The sequence below is a fragment of the Pyricularia pennisetigena genome, assembly GCF_004337985.1.
Source record: "Pyricularia pennisetigena strain Br36 chromosome 4 map unlocalized Pyricularia_pennisetigena_Br36_Scf_6, whole genome shotgun sequence".
In the NCBI taxonomy this organism is placed as follows: Eukaryota; Fungi; Ascomycota; class Sordariomycetes; order Magnaporthales; family Pyriculariaceae; genus Pyricularia; species Pyricularia pennisetigena.
This window is the reverse complement of record NW_021940918.1, coordinates 3,395,201-3,414,874: the sequence shown is the minus strand read 5'-3', so window position 1 is coordinate 3,414,874 and position 19,674 is coordinate 3,395,201. Positions and strand designations below refer to the sequence as shown.

The window sequence follows — 19,674 nt, the reverse complement described above, 5'->3', positions numbered from 1 at the left end:
TTTTGGTTTTGTCCCTCACGTATGACCTGTCGTTTGGCCAAGGGACGTAATGAGCTATATCAGCCGTGTCGGTGAGGCCAAGTGAAATCGCCGCCCCTGGCCCTTTAGCAGTTGCCAGGGCTAAGCCTGCAGTCTACTATATTAATAGCATTTATCCTTTGTCATTCACACTACTTCCAAAACAGCCACTTACAGCAGTCATCTTAACTTACCCGCTTTTATTTTGTTAAAATTACAAGTGTGACGAGCCACACCATTCAATTGCAACAAAGCCAAGAAGCGTATATATCACACGACGGCCGTGATTCTTACACGGAATACTGGCACCCCCCACCCCCAATGTGACCAAAAAATCCGGAAAAGGTATCTTCTCCTTACCGATATTATATTGCATACCAGTTTATCCAACGCCAAGCCACAGCTCGCCCAGTGGCCAAGGCCGTTGAAACAAAGGAAGCATCTGGCAGATTGGTGGGGAATTCTTCCGTCGTCACACCTCCGTGATGCCAACTTAGGAATAGCTTCCCAGCGCGCATAATTCAGATCTCGCCTTTGCCATGTGCCGTTCTTCCCCACGATTTCGGCAGATCGATCAAGATTGAAACCGATTATCTATGTGGCAATTTTACAGGGCTTTATAAAGATGTGTTACCAGTGCAGGAAAAGGATATTCCCTTTCTCTTTGTGGGGAGACTGTATGTGCGCTCAATAGGCTCTGCTCTGATTTCCAGCTTTCGGCTGTGACATAACTTTTACCGCAGTTATCCTACGAGCACTTCTCTGCCCTTGCACAATGAGGTTGACGTCCCTCATCCTCGGCCTGGCCGCTTTTGCTGGTGCCTCTCCATCTAAGATTCTGGAGGCACGCCAGTCGGTCAGTTGCAAGTCGGAACCAAATGTTTCTTATGCAAGAATAGCGGCTCTAACAGCATCCTCCCCAGGTTGGAGATGGCCCCTTCGGCCCAGCTGTAAGTAACAGTTCCACCACCATCATCTCATCTCCATCCCTTCTCCTCCACTGTAACAGCTTCTGAACAATAAACAGGGCTTCCAAACCCACGCCAGCCTGCCGCGCCACACCATCTACCGCCCCAACAACGCCGCCGCGGCGGGCGCCATGCCCGTCCTCATCTGGGGCAACGGCGCCTGCTCGGGCGACGGCACGTCTGCGCGCAACTTCCTGACCCAGATTGCCTCGTACGGCTTCCTGGTCGTGTCCCAGGGCGTCCCCGGCGGCGGCGGCTCGACCACCGTCGACGAGATGCGCCAGGCCGTGACCTGGGCCGCCAACGGCGCCGGCGGCGCCTTTAACGTCGACCGGACAAAGATCATGACAGCCGGCTACAGCTGCGGCGGCACCGAGGCGTACGCCTTTGTCGACGACGCGCGCGTCTCGTCCATTGGCATCTTCAACAGCGGTATGCTGGGCAATTACGATCTGGCAAAGACCATCCGCAAGCCTGTCATCATTGCTCTTGGTGGGCCGTCTGATATGGCCTACCCGAACGTGAGTCTGTGCCTGGCCTGGTTCCCATTTTACCAAAGTGCTCCCTTTTGTATGAAAAACACTATTGTCAGCGCATGCCTAACTACGTTTTATATACATAAAAATTCTCCAACACAGGGAGAGCGCGACTACAACAACATCCCCGCCAGCACGCCCACCTGGAAGGGCAACCTGAACCGGGTCGGGCACGGCGGCACCTACGGCGAGGCCAACGGCGGGCTGTACGCCAAGGCAGCCTACAAGTGGCTGCAGTGGCAGTTCAAAGGCGACCAGGCCGCCGGGGCCTACTTTGTCGGCAATGCGGCCCTGTCCGACGGCTGGAACGACGTCGCGAGCAAGAGCATCAACGTCGGAGGGACGACGCCGGGCAACCCTCCGCCAACCACAACCAGCCCTCCCCCGACCACGACCAGCCCTCCCACCACCCCTCCGCCCTCCACCAGCTGTGCGAGCTTGTACGGCCAGTGTGGAGGCAGCGGCTGGTCTGGCCCGACCTGCTGCAGCCAGGGTACCTGTCGGGTTTCCAACCAGTGGTACTCTCAGTGCCTATAGGTTTGAGCGTGGTTGGCTTGGGGGTAGTGCTCTGCTGGGTCGTTCTGGCATTGGAAACTAGCAAAGGAGCGCATACTGGACGTATCACGACTGTTATACTTTTTTTTTCCTTCCCAGCTTGCATGTCTTTCGTTCTTTTTTGAATTAGAGTCAGAATACGGGGGCATTTTGGCATCCTTTTCCTTTGGATATAGCTAATTCTGTGTTACCTACTTCGGCTAGTACGTGCACCTGGGTACATTTTGGTTGCCAGGCTCATGCAGTTAGCCCCTGAAATAACTCATATCTCATGACACATATCTATCTTCCAAACTGTACTTACCTGCCTGTGAACTTCTTGCCGCGTTATTTTTAATTCACCCTCAGCCAAGCCATCACCAGCCCGGATCATCCCGCAGAATAGCCGGCGGGTCCCCAAACCCACAGTTGGGCGTCGGACAGACCGTCACGGTATGAATGTACTTGATCCTCCCACCTTCGATTCGAAACTCGTGACTATCGTGCAGCCCGCTCGGTCCAAAGCTGAGAAAAACCCCAACAGTGCCGTACTCCTCGTCGATCACATACCGCCTGTCGACCATCTCGATCCCCTCCGGCACCCCAGTCGCGCACGTACTCCCGGGTTGCGTGTACAAACCCCCCTCAAGCCGGCGGCACGCTTCATGCCACGGCACCACGACCGACGAGTTACTAAAGAGGTCCAGGTACGCATCCGCGGCGGCGCGCAGAACCGCCCTCTCGTCCCGCTCCGCCGGCGCAATGGCGGTCCAGTCCTCGCGCAGGACGTAGTGCAGGGCATGCCGGGCGCTAAACAGCCAGTCCTGGGCGTCCGTGACCAGAGTGTCGACCTTGTCGATGGTGCCGGCGGCGGCGTCGAGGTAGATCTGCGTCGCGAGCTGGTAGGGGTGGGCGTCGTCGGTGATGATTAGCTCCACGTAGCCCTTGCAGGCCTCGAGGTCGTGCTGGGCGCGGGCGTGGTCGATGCGCAGGGGCTTGGCGAGCATGGAGGCGTGCAGCGGCATCGTCGCGTTTCCGTTCTCCGTGTACAGCATCGCGACCAGGTCGGGCGCCAGATGCTGCAGGTAGCGGGGCTCGCCGGCCGACTGGGCGGCCACGTAGCGGCTCGTCGCCTCCTCGAGGAGGGAGCGGGTGCATCTTGCCGCTGCGGTGGCGGTTGTGGTGGCTATCAAGAGCCAGGCGGTTGATATCATGTGCATCCTTGAATTTTTTGGCGATTTATGGGGGTTCGAAGAGGGCAGAGCTGAGCGGGAGGCCATAAGATGGTGCATCTTATATACTTTGCCGGTTCAAGACTGTACTCTCATGTCACAATACTGTACCGGCGGGATATACGCGGGAGACAGCTGTTTTTTCCCCCGCATAAATAAGATCCCGGGACTATCTGTGTTTGGATATTCATCCATTGCAATTTTGCCGGCAGTCCAAAAGACGGCAGAGGTTTTACAGACCATCAAGACCCGGCACTTGATTAAGGTGCAACCAAGGGAATTGGTTAAAAGTGCTCTGTGCAAATGGTTCTGTCGGTAGTGCTGACGATTAAACAGAAATAAAACCTATATGGATACTGGTAATGTGAATTCGAAACCGAAGAAATGAAAATCGAAATGAATATTTACAAACCATAATGCAGAAAGACGAAATTCCAACCCAATGCTTGCTGTTAGTCCCGATCATTTTGAGGCGCCCAAGACAAAGAAAATAGTAACTCCATTAGGAAAAGGGGTATCCGGGCTCAGTTGCCTACCATAAAACTCCAAGAAGCCAAAATGTGTCAAATGGAATGCCGTGTTCCTTGGCCAAGAGCTAGAGTGTATTGTCAGTAAGCTTTCATTAGTTTTACGCAGACAAAAGACCGCAGTTGGTAGGCTCATCGCGCTTCTCGACCTGGTCGGCCGAGGCGGAAGCCCTGGGCCAGAATATGGAACGAGCATCACGGCGGAACCGCAACTTTCTCTTTCCCTTGCCCTTCCCTTGCTTGTCGTCTTTCTTATCATCCTTCTTGTCTTCTGGCTTGGCCCCTAGGTCGATGGGCTTGGCGTTGGGCGGGCGCTTGGAGCATGTCTGGTCGAGCTTGAGCATGTTGCCGCCCCACCTGCACTCTTTGGTTGCCGTCTTGAAGGCGTCGAGCTGGTTCTTGATCTTGTCGACGTCATTGATAATCTTCTTGAGACCACCGTCGACCAGAGTATCGTACAGGACCAGACCGGCGTACTGGGCCAGGTTCTCGTGCTTGTTGGTTTGGCCGTACTTGTCCGAGATGGCCTGATCCTTCTGTATGGCGTCTGTCCAGATCTTGTTGTCAGTGAAGGCGCCCTGGACCTTTCCAAAATGCGAGTCCTTGGCACCGAGGTCGGCAGTGTGCGAGACCTCGTGCAGGAAGATGCCGATGCCCTTAGGGTCCATCATGAAGGCGAGCTGGTCGCCCCAGGCGTAGGCACCAGCCTTCGACTTGGCTGTATTGGGCTTGAAGAAGGCGGCGTGCTTTGTCGCCTGCCGCAGCTTGGCGGGAACCATGCCAAAGAACTTGGCGATGTCCTTCATGTTGCTGGGGTGGTCCTTGGCGGCGCAGAGCAGCCACGGCATCTTGCAATCGCCATAGCTGACCTCATATTGGATCATACTATTTGGTGGGACACCCTCTCTCTCGGCCATGATCTTGCAGTCCTCAGAAATGACGTTGTCCCTCCACTGCTTGATTTCTGTCTTGGGTGTAGTTAGTTTCTTCTCCAGGCCCTCCCAGAGCATGTCTAGGTTCGGCAGCAGCGGGGGTTTGTTGAGCGTGTCACTGGCAGAGACGTGAGCAGCCAGCTCCGCGATGGCGAGGAGCGCCGCCAACTTGACCTGTACCATGTTAGCTGTGATGACCAGGCCAGTATAGTCCTGGTTGGGTAGAATTAGTTGTAACCGAATAAAAATCCACTGTTAGTAGTAGGCATTCAACCTCGCCTGCCTGTTCTGTTTGTTGCACTTTTGTTGGATATCCCAGAAAAAAAAAACAGCATGACGAGAGACAGTCCGGGGCCTGGTTCTTTTGTATTGTGGATTACTTCCATGGAGTAAGCCATTCGTTGAGGTGTGTTTGCACGACAATCCTGCGAAGCACATCTCCGAGAGAGTCCAAAGCTCGGTACAGTGGACGTCAGCTCATCAAAATTCCGACTATGGCCTGTGGCTTGTCCCGTGAACCTCCAAGCCGACCTCGAATGATGACACGCAGGCTCGTATCTTTGATCCTCCAGGGGTGTGGAATCTTTGCATCTGCCGGACAAGCTTTTGTTGGTTCCGGATTCCATTTGCAGTTAGAATCTTCGTGGGGAGTGAGCTTCATGTGGTCCTTCCCCAGGCTCCCAGGATGGATCGTTGAAGCTGGCAGACCCTTGGCCCCGCAATCCACCCAATAACGGCACTGAACTCAGTGGAGTAAACAAGCCTACGGAACGAACCCCTTCCATGCTGACTTTTGTGGTCGCTACTACCACAATAGTAAGCAGTGCCACAATACAGTAAAGCACCAAGCAAACACACCACCCACCACCATCAATCAACAGGCCGAGCCATGTTTTATCTTGATAATTCATGACATTACGTTGTGCCACAAAGCAGTGCTACCGATATATAGGCAGCCAAAAACTGTAACAGTGAAGAGCTGCGTTGACCTTTGCTACGTAAATTCAGCGGCTATGCAATCAAGTCGATTGATTATTCCGTTCAAGCAAGAGGCGGTCGGTGCCTGGAAACCATTCCGTGTAAAACAAGGTAGCTAGCTTATCACGTGTTTCATGGAAACTTTGTCTAAATGTCCTCCCCCAGCGACTCTCGCAGTCTGGTTAGACTACTGTAGTAAATTTGGTCTATCCAGGAGGTCACTTCGACTTCATTCATTGCTTTATCTAACCAACTGAAGCTGCGGAGGCTGTGTTCTCTGCCCAGCATTTCTTGACCGAATGCAAAGATGACGGAACCCAAAACCCCGGCAACGTCAGGAAATCTGATCCGGATTGGCTCGCGGCGATTTGCTGCTGTTCCGGCACCCGGTGCACATGAAATTCAATTCTGGCTGCCACCAGGTCCAGTGTTCGTTTTGGATAAAGTAGGTGACCAGCGTTATGTTCTACCTGGTGACGTCTCTACCTCTTCGACGGCAGAGAACAAGCCCGCTCGCTCGGAGTCTACCGTTCTGAATGGCAAGGGTCTCTGCTGGGTTTTGCCGGAATCGCCCTTTTCCTCTCAACCTGCGTGGATGTTTGAGGCAGAGCCAGAGACCGCTCGGGTATCCATACGACTGAACCCGCAAGCATCCATCAGTCATGAAAATGCCAAGGATGACGCCAGCGTGGTCGTGACGATCCACGCCCCCAACGCGACGCTCACTTCGTACACCGCACGACCCCATGCCGACATCGACGGCGGCGAGTACGCGCTCGACTTTGAAGGCGGCAAGGACCTCGCAGACGCCATGGCGGGCTTCTATTGGGGCACCATGCTCCCGTGCGTCGTCGAGCGGACCACGGCGGCCGACTACCCGGACGCCTCGGGCTACGTCATCAGCACCCTGGCGGACAAGTACGTCGGTACCTACCCGGACGTCGACCACGAGTTTCAGATCAAGGGCCGGCTGGCCACCGGCTCCGTCGTCGACCTGCACGTCGTACGCCGCATGATGGAGCTGCAGTTCCGCATGATGCGTGAGGACCCCTGCGGCCTATGGCGGGACCCCTGTGCTGTCCAGCCGTCCGGCGATCGCGAGTACCACGTCCGTCGGAACAGTATGGATCGTCGCGAGAACGCCGTCATGTTCCTCATCACGGGCAATGTCGAGATCATTGAGTCCGTATGGCTCTACGTGGGCCGCACGGGGGACGTCGAGTGGTTGCGACGCCATATCCAGGACCTCGAGGGTGCTCTGTCCTGCGTTGAAGGATGTATTGATCCGCTGGGACGGCTGTGGTCTGATGTCTACTACGAAGACCAGGTCATCAAGGACGGACGCGAAACCATGGCTGCCGCGTTGGCGATACGGTCCTTTGAGCTAATGGACGAGATGGAGCGGTTGCTGAACAGATCAGACCGTGCCGAACACTACAAAAGACTGGCCATAAAGCTCGCCGAGGTCATCGCCGAACCCCTTCCTCTGGGCTGCTGGGACGAGACGAAGAAGCGCTTCATCGACTGGGTTGACAGATCAGGCAACGTCCATGACCACATCCACCTCCTCGCCAACGAGCTCCCCGTCATGTTCGGCGCAGCGTCCAAAGTGCAGACCAAAGACGTGCTCGACCTCCTGCGCAGGGAAGAGAACGAGTTTCAGCGGTTCCCCAGCTTCCTCGCCGCGCGCATCCAGGACTACACCGACAGCGAGATCGGCGACGGCGGACCTTACGACCTCTGCGCTGCCGGGCGGTACTGGTGCTGGGACGCCGCGTTTTGGTCGTGGATGCGCCGTGGCGACGTGCTGCTCGACCAGCTCCGACGCGTCGCCAAGATGGGGAAAAGGGATGAGTACATCATGGGCGAGCGTTATGACATGAACCACGTCTACTATCGCGACGGCCCGCCGTGGCATGGGGCGGCGCACTACTATGAGTACCCATGTGTCTATACCTGGGTCCTCATAAATGAGTACCTTGGGGTCAAGGCGGTTCTGGATACGACCGACAAGAGGCAAGGTGAATCAGCTGGAGCCCCAAATTTAAAAATCGCCCCGAGGCTGTCTGGACCTGGTTCGGTCATTCTTCGCCAGGAGGCATACCAGCTGCAGTACGAATACTCTCTCACGGCAGTCGGCTCTCCTCTTGGTCAAGCAGATGAAACAGACAAGTCAGTGGGGGCCTTGTCGTCAAAGATCACATGCGGGCAGTTCAAACTGCGTAACTTGGCATCCAATAGACGAATGTTTGAGCTCGACCTGGAAGCCTTGTTTCCGCATGCTAGGGAATTCGAATTATTACAAGGCTGCAGGTCCCATTCGTTCCTCCTTGGTAGTAGTCTCAGAGTTGAACTTGATGATGGAAATGATGTAATTGTATTAGGGAAATAATTGTTCTTTTGCTTCATGTTGGAAAGCAATGCGCTCAAGTCTTCGATTTGCTTTTGATTTGCAATTTTGAAAGCTTCTTGGTCCAGTTTTCTGTCCCTTTTCTTTTCTTTTTATGCAGAAAATCCCTTGATATCCGGCCCTATCCGGCCCACAAATGATTTTCTCGAGAAGCATGTCATCGAGAATCACATTGATAGCATTGCGTTAATCGCAATTTCTGAACATCAGACCTCTGGCTCTCAGAATTCATTGTTCGGTTGCGATCAAGACGAAACGGCAGCTAGTCCAACTAGACTTCCGACTGCGACTCTCCTTGACTTCACTCAGGACTATAGGTGCCAAGGAGCTTGGCCCTCTCCTCGAAATGCTTCTCCTGTAACTCAGTCAGGGCACAAGGGGGGTTCTGGGCAAGCTTCGCCAGTCCCTGTCTCAACTCTTCGGCTGCCATAGAGGAGCTTTCCTGTGGGCGCTCAGACGGTTTGTGAGGTTTCTCAACTTGATTTGCAATCAAGCAGATTTCTTGATGCAGATGCTCGAATGAGTATTCTTTGTTGAGTATCACTGAATCGGAGAGAACATAGAGACCGAGTTTATTGATGCCGGAAGCAAATCTTCCAAAGATCACTACCTGTTCCTGTGGACAGTCCTCGATGGAGGCCGCATTAGCAAACTTTACCCAGTACTGATGGAGGAACTGAAGCAAGGACTCCATATAGACTTTTCGAAGCCTTGGAATCTGGTCTATAAATTGTTGTTTATCGTTAGATTGACTCTCTTGGCTAAGTGAACCTCACGGGGGATACTACCATTATTTGCTGACTTACTCATGGAACCTGTTGATCGTGCGCGAGCATCTCCCATATGAGTTTGATTGAGATTAACCCAATGTTTTTGACCGCTGGAAGGGACTGTCACCAGCCTCCAAGCTGAGCCATCCTTCATGATGCTACAGTGCCGAACCAGACACAGGACGAGCTCTAAACGGATTTTCCTCCGGCCCAGGACACCATGAAGTGAAGAGATCAGTCAGAATTCTAGAATCTCGATCGAGACCCAGGCTCATGCCCCATCTTCCGATCCAAGGGCGAACTACCTTGACCATGTCGCGGTTGTCAGCTTCGACGCAAACATCCAGCAGGTAGTCATCTTCGAGATCTGTAGGCACAAGATCGAAACGGCCATGGACTATGTTGAGCAAAACTTCGAGGCCGCGCGGGCTGTCCTCCGGAAGCTTGACCGTCCATTTGCCCTCTTTTGATTGATTCTCAAACCAAGGCCCAGTAAGCATAGCCTTGAAGACTGTAGAATGCCGACAGAGCGTATATGAGTCGACCTGGAAGATGTGTGACTGTCTAACCTCAAGGTAAAGATTGCCGTCACTGTCAATAGTGATCGATTCCGGTGAAATGAGTGGATTGGCGGCAGTGGTGGTCTCTTTATTTGGAATACCTGAATCTTTTGGTGCGAATTGATTGGCGATAATATTGCTCGCTTTAGCTGGCAGGCCTGAATTATGTGATACAAAGGGATTGCTACTAGTAGTCTGTGTGAGCGATGGGCTTCGGATGGCTGTCCCAGACGTTTGAAGCTGCTTGCAGCCAAAGACACCCGTTCTCTGCTTCTTCGCAGGAGGTGCAGAACCTCCTTTGTCTCCAGTTTTGTCGTCCATGATTGGACCTTGGATGGCGGGTTGCCAAGCAGAGTTAATGGGATGGCTTCTGGGGCTGGGGTTTTGTCCTGCTGATAATGATAAACTTCAAGTCGTGACTGTCGCAAGTTGAAGGAGTCGTGATGTTATTAAAGCTGCTGAGGAGGGAAAGATTACAGGTGATGAGGAATTTGCAGTATCAAATCACTTGCCACTCAGATCGATGCATTTCCAGTTTGTGCAGGACTGGGAGTGCGTGCCTTCCGTGTGTAACTCATTCAACAATATAATATTGAGTCAGGCCACCCTATGACATTATCTCCAGGATTGATAGCATGCTCGAAGTTGTTCGCAAAGATCTTTCACAGTGAAGATTAGGTAAATACGTGATTGGAAAAGGCTTTTCCTAGACCAATTTTTTTCTATTCACTTGAGGTCAGTAAAACTCAGCATTCCTGTTCCAGACGGGCTGTCAATGTTAACTGCATGAGGCCATGTTCAGCATATATTTACAATGGCATGACAGAGTATCCTGCTATGCAATCATTCAATCCCAGGGGATTTTCAGCTGCATACTATTTATTTCAGGATATTTTGGGTAGCTCGGAAAACTTGTCGATATGCAATACCTACCATGATCAATACTGGCCATCAGCCTCATTTGTGGCTTGCTTGTCAACAGCCTCAACAATTAACAGCTCCTGGGGTAAAAACATTACTTGATATCTACACATACATCTCGGCGGCATGAAACTTGTCAGTTCCATGATATGATCACGGAGTATAAAAAAGCTGTCGAGTTAGCCTTTCAAAGTGTCATGTACATCCCGCGGCGCATAGGGCTCGATATGGATGCCCCTTAAACCAAAAAGACAAAAGAAACATGCATAACCTTGCAGATCACCGCGAAAACATACTTCCTTCTCGGTATCTCAGTATGGTAATATCAAAACCCTATTCAGACTGTGGCAAACACCGCTGCTAAGCTGCATATCCAAACTTTCGGAGAAGACAACTCCATTTTAAAGTTACCCACGACTTGTGTGGGCGGCACGGAGATGAATTTTCGTTAAACCCAGTAAGAAGATTTGGGCAGTGTCAGCTTCTTCGGCAGGATGACAACGTGGATGCAACCATCAAGCGGTGTGTGGCCCTGGTATCTTGCAGCGCCGCAAAAACCCGTGCCGGCGCAGTCAGCATTGGAATGTCGTGCTTGTGTGACCTTGCACGCCCCCCCTTGGCTGATCTCTCGGGGTATTCTCTACGGTGGGTTGTCGTAAGCTCACAAAGGAAACCGAGTTTGTGTGGTGCATGATCCGGGATGAGAAGGTTTGTCAAACCGATCAAGGAAACCAACGCTGCCGTGGAGGGAAGCAGCGTGCAACACAGGGGATCATTCGCGTCGCGTCTGGCTTGACAAGATCGCCTTTCGGGATCCCCTTAGTCAGGTTGCATTGCACCAAGATCGTCGTGAGCATCAAATAGGAGGCTGGACATGGGATCAACCCGAATAAACTTTTTTTTTGTTTCCTCTTGGAAACTTGTATAATCTGCCAACACTGATCAGCAAGTATCTGTGAGCACTGCCGCCTCTGCGTTCTATCTCAAAACGGTTTCTAAATAGTCAGACACAGAGCCAATCCAGGCACAAAACAGCCACCACCAGGTACCAAATCAACGGTTGCGGTTGTCTCTGTGTTTTTTTGTTTCTCGGCATCAGGGCCATGTAGCGTTCCACTCTTCTCGTTCCTGGGGTTCTTTTTTTCCGTTATGGCGCAGAACTGCATGCCTCAGGGCCCTTCTGATTGGCACGTCTCAGTCAGATGATGCGCGCCAGTGACCAGGCCGATGCGACCACGAATCGCAAGTCTTTTCCCGGTTCCTGACATTGCTTCTTCGGCCAACGGATACCTTTTGAAATCTGTCCCTTACATGAAGCTCGCTGCTGGCCCGTCTGATTGCAGGTCACTAGGTAAGTTAGCACGGTACAGTGCCGTATCTACATTTGGATGCCAAACTGCCTAGTAGGCAGCCACCATAAACAGAAGATAGGCTGTGAATGCCGCAATTGCGACATGAGCGAACGCCTCGGTCGAACGGGAATGCGGGGGATGTAAAAAGATTACAACCGCCCGCCGTTATTGAATTTGTTGTTGGCGGGTGTTGCGCGCTTGCCGAAACTGGGGATATGCTGGTTCCAAGAGTCTTGTTGGCATCCCGTCCGATGTGAGCTCAATCCAGAGGGGCCCATGTAGAGTGCCTACGTGGTAGTATTTGGTAAGGGAGGGAGGGTGCCAATACAGTACATTACACCTGGTGAGTGGTTTTAGGTCTCGGTTCGACATGCTCTGCGTACCTACTTGAATAGATCTGGATAGTTCGGGGAAGGTGGAAATGGCTGCGAGAGACAGACACGGCCTGATGTTGATGTTACTAAATCTTTTCAATCTTTGTTTGGTCTTAAGTCTTGGATCCAAGATTTGGCCAAATGTGTTTCCTGTTCCTGTCTTTGTGTGATCGGCAGCTCCGCAAAGCCAACAAGCCAAGTGGGTCTCCTCAACCCTTCAGCTGAGCGTCAAACAGGCGAGACCCCTGGATGCAGCGCAAGCGCGACGCTTGATCCTGGCAGAGTTCTACGATGTATTACTTTCTGGTGGATGATTCTGGCCCGTCTGACGTATTCAAACCTGTTCCTCGAATAGGCGTGGTAGAGCCCTACCACGGTACGTACCCATTTCATAGTATACCGGTACTTTACCTCCATCCCCAGCCACCTACGGACGGTACATGTAGACTCGAGACTCGAGACTTGGCAAATATAGTAGTGATTGATTTGGCAAGCATATGCATGTCGATTATCGTCAAAGGAAATTAATAAAATTACGATCTTTTTTTTTTTTTTTTCTTCTCTCTCTCTCTCTCTCTCTCTCTCTCTCTCTCTCTCTCTCTCTCTCTCTCTCTCTCTCTCTCTCCCTGTTTATTGCAAAATAGTAGTCGCATCTATCGCGAACAGCAACTGTCGCATCAAAAAAAAAGAAAACCCTAGCTTGGTATATATTTACCATCAACCAGTTTCAAACCATTTCGGCGAACAGGTGTTACGAACCACGATGTTTTGCGCATGAAATGCCTGCCGTCTTGGCGGTCAAGTCTGACTATTTGTCGCACTGATGAAGTAAGCGGCGGGTTCCTCTGTACTTGCAAAGCCGATTGTCCACTATACAAGCTACCGAACCTTATCTGGTTTCTCGCACCGTCGGTCAAGTCCACCAGGAAAAATTCGATGTATTTTTGTCAAATTCAGCTCCTCAATCGCCAATGGCCATCGATACGATCATTCTGACGCCAGTAAGTGGGCTTGAGGAACTACACTGTTCTCATTCCTATGGAACCGCCTGTTGCACTCAATTGGCCAGATCCCACATGAGCCAAATTTGGCGGTGGTTGGTAGAATGACGCCGGAGGAAGCTGACAACAGTCGGTCCTCCTTACCCCCTTGACCCAAGCTCGGCTGCCGACGGGTGCCCGATAGTAAACGTGAAAAAGCAAGATTTATTTCCTGGTGTGGGATCGGATACTGAATCTCGTTTGGATTTTTTTTTTCTTTGCTTTTTTTTTTCCTTGCAGGTTTCACGGCTGCCCAAAGTATCCGTACGTTCGCCCCTGTTGCCGGACGAAGACATATCCTTGTAACCTTCCCCCTGGGATCAGTTCTACGGATGTTCGTTGAGCAAGCCTTGTCCTGTCAGGTAGTGCACTCGGTAAGTGTGTGCATTGAATTACTTTGACCTTGCATGCGTCCGATCTGATGGCGGCGGTCCTCGGGCATGGCCAGCTAGCCAGCTAGCCAGTCAGGCCAGGCCAATGGCCAGCCATGGAGCTCATTGATGGGCCCGGGGCGGTCGGCCAACTATCTCACGCAATACTAACTAGTACGCAGACACGCACCCACATCCCTGGCGTCCCTCACGCCCGCTTTTTGGCAACTCTGTGTCGCCCTGCTTCTTTCTTGTCATTCCAACCCACTCCCGCGTGCCGTGGGCCCTTTTTTATGCGCTGCGGTTCCATGGAAGAAAAGGATCAATGTGGATGAGGCGGCGGCCATTCACAGTTGCCGCATTTTGCCCAAGCTCCATCACGAGGACGGCGCTGCTAACTTATTCTCTGAGCGCATCCCTGAATTTAACTTCTTTCCCCCCATCCTTTCCTTCTTCGCATGCCAGGAAAAAAAAGCGCTTGTGCTCAGGTCAGCTTTATTCGTTCCAAGCATTGGGTCATGCACCAAAATCGCCACAAACACAATTCCCTGCCTCTTGATTAAAAGCAAATTTGTTGATAGAGAGGCGGACTCAAGCACCCGCTGGAGCGGACATTGGTGGTGTCTACAGTAGCCAGTCGAACCATTTTCCCTTTCGTTATCTAAATTAATTTTTTTTTCCTGTCTTGTCTGTTCCAACAAAGCCCGAACTTTAGTTAGGATACGAACCCTACAGTGCACTCTTTGTGAAAATCCAGTAAGACAATCTGGCGTTGGTTCAGTCGTGGGTCAACAATCGTCTGGAACACAGAATGCAAAAAGCCGCCTGCTATTTGTACCTAAAGGAAAACCATACCCAGCCTAACAAGGTACCGCATGAAGTTTTAGGTACCTTACTTCACAATTGATCGCCTGATCGCCACGGTACCTTTCTGCTACCCCGATTTCTCAGCAGATCCTACACCCCACTTGCCTTGTACCTGGCCCTGTACGTAGTACACTGCATCCGCGCCGGTGCCTTGTGCCTGCCGCCCGAATATCCCCGCCAGTGCGCATTTGGACCCAATTCTTGGTGGAGAGTGACGCCAGTCTGTCCCGCCGCCCCTCTCGACCCCCCCAGTCTCGTCTCGATCAATTGCAGCCCGTCGCCGCCGCGCCGTCTGCATCGACCTGATTCCTCCCACTCTTCAAAGACAATTGTGGGCGTCATACGTTCCATTTGTATGAAGTGCGACTACGCACTGCGACTGCGCACCCGGAAAAAAAGAGAGCAGATCAAATTTTCGATAAGCTCTGCTAGGTGAACCACCAAGAAACACAATATCAGACACAAACAGACAATATTCTGGTCTTTTTTCTTTGATATTTTCTTTTTCAATCGCAAACCAGACAATAAACACCAAGAGTCAGCCAGTGTACCTTACCTTACCTTCTCTCCTCTCCACGAACTGAGGTAATCTCAGCATATTCGGACTTTTGCTCTCCTTCCCCCTCTTTCGCTTCCGTCTTCCGTCCCGGCATCCTCGATCAACTGCATTTTTCCTCGTCGTCTTAATATTTCTCAAACAACCTATTCACCGCATCCGCCTTTATATAGTCACACCCCCCTGGCCCTTGGAACGCCCCCCGCTTAAAAGGGTCGTCGACAACTTAGCTTTGACCACTCCCACGTTCCCCCCCGCCAACAACTTTTGGCAGGTTGCATGCTTATGTGTCGCTCGCCGTCTCAGCCTCACTGGGTTGGGTTGGCCACATAATACGTGCGACCACCCCCGCGCAGGTGCACGTTTGGTTCTCGTCCATCCCGATCTTTGGTAATCTCGCCAACCCTGCCGTCCACAGCCATGGCTGCCGCTTTCCGCCCAGCCAACAACGGTCCTGGGCATTCCGAGGCCTTGCATGAAGGCCGACCTCCGAGCGCGTCGCTGCAATCATCTGAGAACAGAGGTCAGCAGATGCATTCGACTGCTCCGATGGACGACGCAATCACTCCCACCAGGGCTACCTTCAGTCGTGGCAATCCGGCCGCTGGGGCGAATAGAAACAGCACTAGGCTGGTGTCGCAGAAGCCTTTGCCAACATCACCATTCCCCGATGCCGTTCAGGTTCCCGAGCCATCCGAAAAGCCGACATCGCAGGGAGAACATTCTCAACAGCCAACCACTCCCGCCGATTCGGAAGACGTTGACATGAACGCATCCGAGGGAGAAGACGGAGGAAACGATGACGCAGGATCTGACGATGACAGCCTCAATGCCGATGGCACCAAGTCAAAGAACAAGAAGAAATCACAGCGCTTCTATTGCACTGACTATCCACCTTGTAATCTGAGCTTTACCAGAAGTGAACATCTGGCTAGGCACATTAGGTATTTCTCCTTCATGCTTCATCCATTGTATTCAACCATCTAACCTCATCTACCATATGTACAGAAAGCACACGGGCGAAAGACCGTTCATGTGCCATTGCACACGAAGGTTTTCGAGACTCGACAACCTGAGGCAGCATGCCCAAACCGTTCATGTCAACGAAGACATTCCCGCCGACTCTCTGGCCGTGGCGAGTTCCAGGTTTGTCCGACAGGTACGACCAGATCGCGTGCGACACAACGGTAGGGGCAGGACAGGAACTGGTGGCAGCGCTGGCGGGCCAGCTCGAGGCCACTCCAAGTCCTTGTCAACGTCTAGCATAGCCAGCATTGGCTCTTTGGGATCCAACTATAGCAATGCACCACGCGATGATCCGACCCGACGACGTCCTCCGCCACTCGTTATGGCAGATCCCCGATCGAGGCTGTCACTCGAATCATACCGCAGTGGCGTTGACAGCCAGTACTCTTACCGAGCAGCGTCTCCCAGCGACTTTAGCACTCCAACATCAGCTACGTTCTCCACTGGCCAGAGCAGTCCGCGGTGGGCATCGGGGATGGCATCGCCCACAACCTCTCACTCGCGTGCCCATAGCATGTACAGCACGGGAAGTCAGACTCCCGGAAGGCGCCTCTCCGTGCCGTCTGCTGCTGGCAACCCCTTCCAGTCTCCTCATGGCGCGAGCCCTGCCGTTGGGAGACCTATGTTTGGACCTTCCGGGCTTAACACATCACACTCTGGCGCCTTTTCTCCGAGCAGTACAAGCCTACTCTCGTCGCCTACTCTATCTCCGGCGGGCGGTTGGTCTCGTCGCGAATCAATGTCAGAGGCAGAAGCGATGGAATGGAGACGAAGAACGTGGCACGTTGACAGGGATTACAGCGTCGGCGGCAGCCGTCTCAGCAAAGTCATGAATGTCGATGAGAGCTCGACTGGTCCGGGTGGGGCTATTCGACTCCCTGGTATCGAGTCCTTCGACTTACCTACCCCCATTACTCCCCCCCGCAGGATACCCTCACCGATGATGGTAGACTCCGAAACCAAGGCACCGCCTGCACTCCTACTTCCAGACAGGAGACCGCAGACAGAGGCCCATCGCCCCCCACAATGGGACAGAGATATGAGCCTCCACCGAGGACTCACCAAATTGGACATTACATCGAGCAACTCACCACGCGACAGTGCCGGCGCTTGGGCAAACGAGGCGAACAAAGCAGTGCAAGCACAGGCCGAGCACGCACGAGAGCAAATTCGCACCCAGCCGACCGTTAGGTTCGACCCCGAAACGCGTGTGGTTCCGATTTCAACACCAGCCCCCCTGGGCCCGCCTCCAACCAGCAGCAATACCGTGTTCAGAGGTCATCAGCATACAATGTCTGCGCCCTCTATCACCTCTCGCGAGTCGAAGAGGCATGGCTGGTACCACGGACCGAATCCAATGACTATCCACGCCCGTATAAACGAGGGTACGGAGCCCAGGGAACAGCGGGTATCCCACGTGGATCGCATGATGCATCCCAACTTCAGCGGATTTTCAGGTTTCCCCGCGAGGGAAACACCACCACCAAGACTCTCGGTACCAGCATCGAATCCACAGGCTACGCCCGTCAACCGACCCGGGGACCAGCACGGTGAAAGAGGCCAAAACCAACAACCTGATACTTTGGACCGATTCAAGACTCTCGTTGCCGCTGCTACGGGAGGTGTGCCGACGGCTACCGCTTGCTAGGAACAGAAAGATATTTAAAGGGCCGCACGGTCACGTCCCATCTCTTGTCGGCCGTATCAAGCATTGACCATGACACATACATCTCCTTTTCACGACTTTCACGACTTTCTTTATGTTTTTGCTGAATTGAATTTCTTGTAGCGCGCAGTTATGACTGGAGGCACAGCACAGCATTGAGACGAAGACGGAACTTGATTCCACCCAGGGCAACCGGACTTTCTTTTCCTTTTCGTTCACGATGTTGCATACTCTCTGATATGGTCTGCGTTTAGTTCTTCGCTTTTCTTCTTTTGTCGGAATTTGCATTTTAAGTCATTTTATGTTTGACGCTGCCATGTTTTTCATTTATCTCTTGCCTTTCAGGTCGGCTGTTTGTGTTTCGGTTCAATTACCCCAGGTGAAATCGCTAGAACTCTCTTGGCCATTTTCTGCTAGAGTGTGGTTATAGTCAGTCACCCGCTGACCTATCCCCACACTTGACATTGCATTAATCTTCTATATTGGGGTTGGTTTCTTTCAAGTGATAGCACTTTCGCCATCTGGGTATCCTTGCGAGCTAACAGCGATAATTTTGGCTTCACTTCTAAGCTTGCTGGCCCTTCTTCAGGGATGACAGACCTGGAGCTTGGCTTCTTTGTGGAATCATCATGGACGGTCTACGGCACTGTCTTTAACCGGCCTTTTTTTGGATTTCCTTTAAGCGGATGGCTGTCTATTTTATTACTTTCAATCCTATCTGATACCCAAATACAGATTGCTCACGATACTATCACGTACATTCCATTTCGTTCAAACATGCACTAGAGTCGAAACTACCATTGAGTTTCACAGCTGAAGCTGAAAAACGAGCAAAGGATCAGGCTATCACATGTTTGTCAAAGTCGGGGCCAGGACAGGGCCCACACCAGGGGGTATACTTTTTGCCTCCTGTTAGGCGCCGTGCCTGGATCATCTACCACGAACTATAAGCTGCTGTCACTAGGACTGGGAACATCGTGGCCAATCGCCGTCCCTGCGCTGCAAGGAACAAGTACCGAGGCGATTAGGTAGTTAGCCCAGCCTCCTCACAGATTTGGATACTGCGCGTGATGGCTTAAGACTCAATTCTTTTCTCTTCTCTCGCAATCAAGGTATAGTCTTGTTCGCAAAGATATGGGTACATATTTTTGCCTGAAGGTTAGGTGTTTTGCTTCAATTTTCCTTGGTTTCTTTTCTTGCTCAGCCAGGCCCAAGACTCAGCCCAACAAGAAGCTTGCACACTGCTTTCTAATGTTTCTCTCTCTTTTTTTGCTCAAGGCTGCCTCTTTCAGCCCAGCTGTACATCAAATGAACAAACTCACATTTGCGTTCCGCTTCTGTCCCGTATTTGTCTGTTTAGCGTCAAATAGGGTTTTTCGGCACTGCCTCTTTGTACAACCTATGCTACAAATGAGGGAGGAAAAAAGGAAAACAGAGAAAAAAAAAAAAAAACTAGCTTTGCCGAGACAATTTTCAAGACAGTAAACAGTGAGCTACTGAGCAGGCATGGACCTCGTAAAAGAAAGGGCTTTGTTTGTCCGTCGGTCTATCTTTCTCCCCTCCGCCTGCGCCTTGCTGGGCCTTGGCATGTGTGCGCCTTTTTCAATCCTTCCATTCCTCTTTTTAACCTTGTTTGGGCTTTTGTGACAAGCCCGTTCAAAATCGCTGCCCTATGTACGGAGTACCTTTGTCACTCCCTTGACCGCTCCTTTTGAATTTGATTGTTCCTGCCTCTTTAGGAGTGAAACTATAGAGTTTTAGCCAAGCGGAGAAAAAAAAGATAGTGTCGAGGGTTGTTTACCTCAACTTTTGTAAGCTGATGAGGAGAGATACACGCCCCAACTTCCCCTCCCGTCAGATTGGTATCCGTCCCTTTTACCTTCCTCTCTCTCTTCATCTTGCCTCTTTTTTTCCCTCTTCTCTCTCTTTTTTTTTTGATCTGAACAAAAGATAGACAAAAAGACCGCCGCGCCTCGCCGTTCGGACTCGCGTTCTACCGGGTGCCTCTTCGGTGAAGCGCTGGGACTTGGGACGAT

General features: G+C 52.1%; 7 protein-coding genes across 7 annotated transcripts; 3 read left to right on the top strand and 4 right to left on the bottom strand.

Moving 5' to 3' along the window:
- Positions 1–793: 793 nt before the first annotated feature.
- Positions 794–2,059, top strand: PpBr36_06596 (uncharacterized protein; the record flags this gene model as incomplete). Its single annotated transcript, XM_029893739.1, has 4 exons — positions 794–874; positions 942–968; positions 1,046–1,507; positions 1,625–2,059. The coding sequence occupies 4 exons, from the start codon at positions 794–796 to the stop codon at positions 2,057–2,059; spliced, it is 1,005 nt and encodes a 334-aa protein (XP_029746531.1).
- Positions 2,060–2,433: 374 nt separating this feature from the next.
- PpBr36_06594 (uncharacterized protein) lies at positions 2,434–3,276 on the bottom strand (the record flags this gene model as incomplete). The annotated part of the gene is made up of 1 exon (XM_029893737.1): positions 2,434–3,276. One exon carries the CDS (start codon positions 3,274–3,276, stop codon positions 2,434–2,436), a length of 843 nt encoding a protein of 280 aa, XP_029745780.1.
- On the top strand, positions 2,512–3,264 carry PpBr36_06595 (uncharacterized protein; the record flags this gene model as incomplete). Its single annotated transcript, XM_029893738.1, has 2 exons — positions 2,512–2,977; positions 3,008–3,264. 2 exons carry the CDS (start codon positions 2,512–2,514, stop codon positions 3,262–3,264), a joined length of 723 nt encoding a protein of 240 aa, XP_029745781.1.
- Positions 3,277–3,916: 640 nt separating the features above from the next.
- PpBr36_06593 (uncharacterized protein) lies at positions 3,917–4,930 on the bottom strand (the record flags this gene model as incomplete). Its single annotated transcript, XM_029893736.1, has 1 exon — positions 3,917–4,930. One exon carries the CDS (start codon positions 4,928–4,930, stop codon positions 3,917–3,919), a length of 1,014 nt encoding a protein of 337 aa, XP_029745782.1.
- Positions 4,931–8,436: 3,506 nt separating this feature from the next.
- PpBr36_06591 (uncharacterized protein) lies at positions 8,437–9,786 on the bottom strand (the record flags this gene model as incomplete). Its single annotated transcript, XM_029893735.1, has 2 exons — positions 8,437–8,577; positions 9,211–9,786. The coding sequence occupies 2 exons, from the start codon at positions 9,784–9,786 to the stop codon at positions 8,437–8,439; spliced, it is 717 nt and encodes a 238-aa protein (XP_029745783.1).
- Positions 9,787–14,457: 4,671 nt separating this feature from the next.
- PpBr36_06589 (uncharacterized protein) lies at positions 14,458–15,043 on the bottom strand (the record flags this gene model as incomplete). Its single annotated transcript, XM_029893734.1, has 2 exons — positions 14,458–14,707; positions 14,952–15,043. 2 exons carry the CDS (start codon positions 15,041–15,043, stop codon positions 14,458–14,460), a joined length of 342 nt encoding a protein of 113 aa, XP_029746436.1.
- A 323-nt stretch (positions 15,044–15,366) lies between these two features.
- Positions 15,367–17,620, top strand: PpBr36_06588 (uncharacterized protein; the record flags this gene model as incomplete). The annotated part of the gene is made up of 2 exons (XM_029893733.1): positions 15,367–15,890; positions 15,955–17,620. The coding sequence occupies 2 exons, from the start codon at positions 15,367–15,369 to the stop codon at positions 17,618–17,620; spliced, it is 2,190 nt and encodes a 729-aa protein (XP_029746437.1).
- Between the last annotated feature and the right edge of the window lie 2,054 nt (positions 17,621–19,674).